Source organism: Papio anubis, chromosome 7, assembly GCF_008728515.1.
Source record: "Papio anubis isolate 15944 chromosome 7, Panubis1.0, whole genome shotgun sequence".
Taxonomy (NCBI): domain Eukaryota; kingdom Metazoa; phylum Chordata; class Mammalia; order Primates; family Cercopithecidae; genus Papio; species Papio anubis.
In genome coordinates, this window is record NC_044982.1 from 82,339,635 (window position 1) to 82,346,974 (window position 7,340).

Below are 7,340 nucleotides of genomic sequence, written 5' to 3' on the forward strand. Positions count from 1 at the left end.
ATTTTTTTTTTGTTTGTATTTTTAGTAGAGATGGGGTTTCACCATGTTGGTCAGGCTGGTTTTGAACTCCTGACCTCAAGTGATCTGCCCACCTCGGCCTCCCAAAGTGCTAGGATTATAGGCGTGAGCCACTGCGCCCAGCCGTATGTGTTAACTTTTATGAAGAACTTACAGACACTTAGAAAAGTGCCTGGCAGAGTAAACGCAGTGCAAGTGTTTTGCTATTATTTGTGTGTCTATTATCTGCCCTCCCCAGTTAGCACATATGCCTCCAAACAGCAGAAATCTTGTTTTATTTACATGGCATAGAACTATGCTAAGCTCAATAAACATTTGTTAAATAGATGAGCACATACAGACCCCCTACGGGGAAGACAGGGTAGGAAGAGTCCCTGAGAGGAGTGCCCAGATAGGTAGGCCCCTGAAGAGGGAGAGTGGAGATTCAGTGGAGAAGGCAGGAAAAACAATCAAACAGGCTGGAAATGGAGCAACTACTCAGCAAGAATGATGCCCACACCTGAGGGCACCATTACCTGCGTTAGAAGCACCATTCCTGGATATCTCAGTCCCCAGATAGCTTAAAGTTTGCAAAAACTAGGAGACTGAAAGGACAGCTGGAGGGATGGAGGTCAAGCATAAGGAAGGACATTCAAGGTTGATGAGAGCAAGGAATGGCTGGGAAATCCTAGTGACTACCAGACCCTCTTCCCACCCTTTCAAGGACCCAACCAAATGATGAGAGGAGCCAGAGCCAGGCCCGATGGCTTTTATTTCTTTCAGTTATGCTTGCGGCTGGAGTGGGGACGGGGGAAGAGCCCATGGCCTGGACTCCCTGGAGACCAGGGCTGATGATACCAGCTGCCATAGGTGAGGTACCAGGCGAAGGTGCCCACTGCGGCACCCACCACCTTGTGAGTGTACTGGTGGAAATAGATGACAGTACAGAGCAGCAAGAAGTTCCAGAGGCCCAGCAGCAGCACGTTCAGCAGGAAGACAAGGCGCAGGGGGGCGCCAGCAGGCAGCCCATGGGCCAGGTACTTGGCGAACACAGCTGCTTCCTCTGCCATAAGCAGGCAGCAGAAGGTGAGCAGGAAGGTGTGGGAGGAGACCGTGTAGCCCCGCCACTGGTGGCCAGCCGCCAGGCAGCTGCGGCGGTCAGGCAGCTCGTGGAGCAGCAGACCCTGGGGCAGTGGCTCGAAGCAGGAGCCAGTCAGGTCCTCGATGAGCAGGAAGGCTCGGCCAGCTCCCCGCCACACGGCTGCTCCCACCACCAGTCGGCTCAGGTGTCTGGCAGTTACTGCCACGCGCCGTGTAGCCAGAAACACCACCAGCAACACAAAGCCCCCTAGGAAGGTGCATGTCCAGCCCCAGGCTGAATTCACAAATTTTCTGTGGGCAAAGAGGGGAGACTATTGAGACCCCAAGCGCCATCTCCCACCCTGGTCTGTGCTCCCATCACTGCACTCTCCCCAACCCTACACATCACCACTGGTTCTCTCCTTGCCGTACCCTTTACAGGCCCCAGTCATTTAAACTTTGCCATCTCCTTGGAGGACCATTCAGCATTCCAGGGTACATATTTCCTCTTTAGTCCTGTTCCTGACTTCCCCTATACCCCAGGGTTCTGTTCCCTTCCCCCTCCCCTGACCTTCTCCTCAACCTCCTAGCCTATTTTTAGTGTTCAGACTGGCAGGAGGACAGAAGCCTGGAGAAGGGAGCTAGGATCCCAGAGTGCAGGGACCCAGCTCCCACAGCCTTGAGTGGACTCACATGTTGAAGAAGTTGCCGTGGCTGGCGAAGATAGTCCGAGGGTTGACATGGAACTGCAGAAGGGGCCCAAAGATGACCACTGCTGCCAGCCAGGCATGGTAGAGGCGCCGTAAGCAGGGGCTGCCCAGAAGGCGGGCGGCCTGTTCGCTTCCAAAGTACAGCAAGGCAGAGGCCACCCAGAGAAGCACCTTGACCAGGCAGCCCAGCAGTGCCCGGATTCGGGCCCCGGCCCCCAGCCCTGCCCCCACCACCGGCCCCCGCTCCATGTTCCCTCCCCTCCCCACTAGCTGCTTGCTCTGCTGGGCAGCTGAGGAGGGGCTGATGGGGCCCCCCCGGACAAGGATAGGCAGTGACAGGTGTGGCAGACACAAGGCAGAGCCCTGTTGGCAGCTGGCAGGCGGGGGAGAGGGGCGGGGGGCAGTAAGGGGCCAGGGTGGAGGTCTGCCACGTCAGCAGGGTCCTGGCCTCGGGTGTGTGGTAGCATGTGTCCTAACAGCAGTCTGTGTCCTTTCCTGTTAGTCCAGTGTCCTCGGCTCCAACCATGTTCCAGTTCATGTCTCAGGGCCAGCTGTTCAGGGCTGTCCTTGTCCATAGTCTGCCAGGGTCTGCCAAAGTCCCTCTCCACCCACCCCTACTTTACCATTTGCTCCACAGGGAAATCAGAGGTCATGAAGATAAAACTAACCAAACCTTGAAAGTCGTTTTTTAAAAAAAGCTGTCAGTCTTATCATCAGTATGATCTAGCCCTTCTTCTGGGGTTCTGAGCACAAGACCCTACCAACAGCAGGATGCCACAAGGTGGCTGTGCACAGCACTGTGGCCACCTTAGGCCTTGGGAGGCAGATCAGCAGGGGTATCCACTTCAGCGCTCTGTGACCCCAGCAGCTTGGGTCTGCCTTAGTTCCTGTCTGGATTGAGGGTCTCTAAGGGACTAGTTTGGTCTAGGGCTGCTGTGTAAACTGGTGGTTTCATCTGTTGATTACGTTGACCCTCAGATCCCTAAAGATTAGGTTTACTCCCAGGTGACAGGGGTAGAGGAGACCCTAAAAGGGCAATTGCCAGACAGGAGTCAGTTGAAACCTTAAGTTCCATCCTCCAACCAACTAGCCTGGACTTCAGGGCTCTCCTTGCAAGCCTGCCCTCCCAGTCTGACTGCTGAGGTGGCAGCAGCAGGGTAGAGAGCCACCTACCCACAGAGAGTGCCTGTTAGTCAGTAACTATTTCGAGATCACTTTTTCTTTCTTCCTCATTCCTCAAAACCAGTGGTGGGATTTCAGAGCACAGCGGAAGTAGTGGAAGGAATGAGCAAACAAGGACACCCGAGTTCTGGACCCAACTGTGTGACTTCAGGAAAACCAATGAACCCTCTTCAGTCCTCAGTAAATCAATTTCCTTTATAAATTGGTCAAGACAGATTGGATAATCAATTAGATTCTTTCCAGATCCTAAAGCCCATACCTTGGAATAGACCTTCAATGAACCCTATAAAAGAATTTTGAACTAGGCCGGGCGCGGTGGCTCACACCTCTAATCCCAGCACTTTGGGAGGCTGAGGCAGGTAGATTGCCTGAGGTCAGGAGTTCGAGACCAGCCTGGCCAACACAGTGAAACCCTATCTCTACTAAAAATAAAAAAATTAGCTGGGCGCGGTGGTGGGCGCCTGTAATCCCAGCTACTCTGGAGGCTGAGGCAGGAGAATCACTTGAATCCGGGAGGCGGAAGTTGCAGTGAGCCGAGATTATGCCATTGCACTCCAGCCTGGGCAACAGGAGTGAGACTCCGTCTTAAAAAAAAAAAAAAAAATTCCCTCCCCTCATTTTTATTTATTACAGTTTTATTATTTATTTTTTTGAGACAGTGTCTCATTCTTGCCCAGGCTGGAATACAGTGTGCTATCATGGCTCATTGCAGCCTCAAACTCCTGGGCTCATGTGATCATCTGCTCTAGCCTCCTGAGTAGCTAGAACTACAGGAATGCATCACCATGCTTGGTTAATTTATTTTTTATTTTTTGGCCAGGTGTGGTAGCTCAGGCCTGTAATCCCAGCATTTTGGGACCAGCCTGAGGAACCATAGGAGCTTGGGACCACACTGAGCTGGTCTCACATAGTGAGACGCCATCTCTACAAAAATAAAAATAATTAGCTGGGCACAGTGGCACGTGCCTGTAATTCCAGCTATTTGGGAGGCTGAAATGGGAGGAACACTTGGGCCCAGAAGGTTGACACTGCAGTGAGTCGTGATGGCACCATTGCATTCCAAGCCTAAGCAACAGAGTGAGACCTTGTTTCAATATTTATTTTGTAGAGACAAAGTCTCACTATGTTGACCAGGCTGGTCTTGACTTCCTGGCCTCAGGTGATCTTTCTGCCTTGGCCTCCCAAAGTGATGCGAATACAGGCATAAGCCACTATGCCTGGTCTCATTGTGGTTTTAAATAGTTGCAAAGGACATAATTTCTAGTGTATTATATACTGACATTTCAAAATAAAACCATTATATCACTGTTTCAGATGTATCCAATGAAATCTAAATACTACAGTGATTAGATACTTCACCATTATCCATTAAAAGACATGACAAGATTTTACATCAGAAATTATATTTCCATTCTACTCCCTCATATAATTTATCCTAATATGTTTTTACGCTTGAAAGTCTTTTATTGACCATTTATCACATTGCTCTGCAAGAAAAATAACTCAAAACATTTAATTTTTTGTTTGTTTGAGATAAAGTCTCACTCTGTCGTCCTGGCTGAAGTGCAGTGGCACGATCTCAGCTCACTACAACCTCCGCCTCCCGGGTTCAAGCAATTCTCCTGCCTCAGCCTTCTGAGTAGCTGGGATTACAGGCTCCCACCACCACACCCAGCTTTTTTTTTTTTTTTTGTATTTGTAGTAAAGACGGGGTTTCACCATGTTGGCCAGGCTGGTCTCAAACTCCTGACCTAGTGATTCGCCTGCCTCGGCCTCCCAAAGTGCTGGGATTACAGGCGTGAGCCACCGTGCCCGGCCAAAAAATTTAATTTTTTATAGTTTCTGGGCCCAGTGTGGTGGCTCACACCTGCAATTCCAGTCCTTTGGGAGACCATGGCAGGAGGATCACTTAAGCCCAGGAGTTCTAGACCAGCCTGAGCAACATGGTGAAACTTTGTCTATACAAAAATATACACAAATTAGCCAAGCATGGTGGCACCCACCCAGCTACTCAGGAGGCTGAGATGGGAAGATCACTTGAGCCCAGGAATTTGAGGTTGCAGTGAGCAGTGATCACACCACTGCACTCCAGCCTGGGCAACAGAGCAAGGCTCTCTCAAAAAATAAAAATAAATAAAATAGAAATTTCCTGTGACCATAAATCCCTAAGAGTTAATTTTTTCCCCTATGGATTCTATTTTCATTATAACTGTTAGTAGTCTAAAATATATTATTAGTACATGAATACCTTAGTTTTTGGGGTTTTTTTGAGACAGGGTCACTTTCTGTCAGGAAAGTGAAACAGTCTTATTACTGACATGGAGAAAGTTTTAGTGGTCTCGGTAGAAGATTAAAACAGTCACAACATTCTCTTAAACCAAAGCCTAGTCCGGTGGCGTGATCGCAGCTCACTGCAGCCTTGACCTCCCCGGTTCAAGTGATCCACCTCTCGCGGAGCTGGGACTACAGGTGCAGGTCACCAAGTTTGGCTAATTTTTAAATTTTTTTTAGAGACAGGGGTCTCACTATGTTGCCCAGGCTGGTCTTAAACTCCTGGACTCAAGTGATCCTCCTGTTTTGGCTAAAGTGCTGGGATTACAGAAGTGAGCCGCTGCACCTGTCCAGGAAAAGTTGTTGGAGGAAATTAAAAGGTACTACACTTCAGTGAACACATGAATGACACAAAAGTGAAATAGCCTTATTGCTGACATCAAGAAAGTTTTAGTGGTCTGGATAGAAGATCAAAGCAGCCACAACATTCCCTTAAACCAAAGCCTAATCCAGAGCAAGGCCCCGACTCTCTCTCTCTCTTTTTTTTTTAAAGAGATAGGGTCTTGCTTAGTTGCCCAGCCTGGAGTGCAGTGGCATGATCATGTCTTACTGCAGTCTCAAACTCCTGAGCTCAAGCAATCCTCCTGCTCTGCCTCCTAAACAGCTGGGACTACATGTGCATGCCAACACTCACTATGTTGCCCACACTGGTCTCCAACCCTTGGCCTCAAGGGATCCTTCAATCTTGGCCTCCCAAAGTGCTGGGATTATAGGTGTGAGCTACTGAGCCCAGCCTATTCTCTTCAATACTATAAAGACTGAGAGTGGTGAGGAAGCTAGCAGAGGCTGGTTCATAATGCTCAAGGAAAGAAGCCACCTCCATAACATAAAAATGCAAGGTGAAGCAGCGAGGGCTGATATAGAAGCTGCAGCAAGTTATCCAGAAGATCTAGCTAAGATCATTGATGAAGGTAGCTACACCAAACAACAGATTTTCAAAGCAAACAAAACAGTCTTCTATTGGAAGAAGATGCCATATAGGAGTTTCACAACAAGAGAAAAGTCAGGGCTTGGCTACAGAGCCTCAAAGGACAGACTAACTCTTTTATTAGGAGATAATGCACCTGGTGATTTTAGGTGGAAACCAATTCTCATTTACCATTCTGAAAATCCTAGGGCCTTAGGAATTATGCTAAATGTATTCTGCTGTGCTCTATAAATAAAACAAAACCTGCATGACAGCACATATGTCTGCAGCATGGGTTACAGAATATTTTAAGCTCACTGTTAAGATCTACTCCTCAGAAATAAAGATTCCTTTCAAAATATTACTGCTCATTGACAATGCACCTGGTCACCTACAAACTCTGGAGATGTATAGGGAGATTAATGTTTTCATGCCTGCTAACACAACATCCATTCTGCAGCCCATGGATCAAGGAGTAATTGTGACTTGCAAGTCTTACTCTTTAAGAAATACATTGCGAACCCTGTCTCTACAAAAAATAACAAAAACGAGCCGGGTGTGGTGGTGTGTGCTGGTAGTCCCAGTTACTTGGGAGGCTGAGGTGGGAAGATCGCTTGAGTCGAGGGGGAAGCAGAGGTTGCAGTAAGCTGAGATCACACCACTGCACACCAGTCTGAGCGACACAGCAAGACCCTGTGTCAAGAAAAAAAAAAGAAAAAAAAATTAGATTTCATAAAACTGCAGCTGCCATAGTGATTCCTCTGATAGCTGTAGACAAAGTCAATTGGAAACCTTCTGGAAAGGATTCACCATTCCAGATGCCATTAAGAACACTCATGGCCAGGCACAGTGGCTTATGCCTATAATCCCAGCACTTTGGGAGGCTGAAGTGGGAGGATCGCTTGAGCCCAGGAGTTTGAGAGTAGCTCATGCAATAGGACAAAACCCCATCTCTACAAAAAACATAAAAATTAGCCAGGTGTAGTGGTGGGCACCTGTAGTCCCAGCTACTCAGGAGGCTGAGGTGGGAGGATTGCTTGAGCCAGGAGAGGTCCAGGCTGCAGTGAGCTGAGATCATGCCATTGCACTCCAGCTTGGGTAACAGAGTGAGACCCTGTCTCAAAAAAAAAAAA

General features: G+C 48.6%; 1 protein-coding gene across 1 annotated transcript; it reads right to left on the bottom strand.

The window, feature by feature from the left end:
- Positions 1–750: 750 nt before the first annotated feature.
- FITM1 (fat storage inducing transmembrane protein 1) lies at positions 751–3,357 on the bottom strand. The gene is made up of 2 exons (XM_003901621.5): positions 1,771–3,357; positions 751–1,389 (listed from the first exon to the last, which is right to left on the bottom strand). The coding sequence occupies exons 1-2, from the start codon at positions 2,034–2,036 to the stop codon at positions 777–779; spliced, it is 879 nt and encodes a 292-aa protein (XP_003901670.1). The 5' UTR covers positions 2,037–3,357; the 3' UTR covers positions 751–776.
- Positions 3,358–7,340: the final 3,983 nt, after the last annotated feature.

Coding starts and splice junctions, on each gene's coding strand:
- FITM1 (XM_003901621.5), bottom strand. CDS start 2,036: ATGGAGCGGGGGCCGGTGGTGGGGGCAGGGCTGGGGGCCGGGGCCCGA. Junction 1,390..1,770: donor CACGGCAACTTCTTCAACAT/GTGAGTCCACTC, acceptor CTTTGCCCACAG/AAAATTTGTGAATTCAGCCT.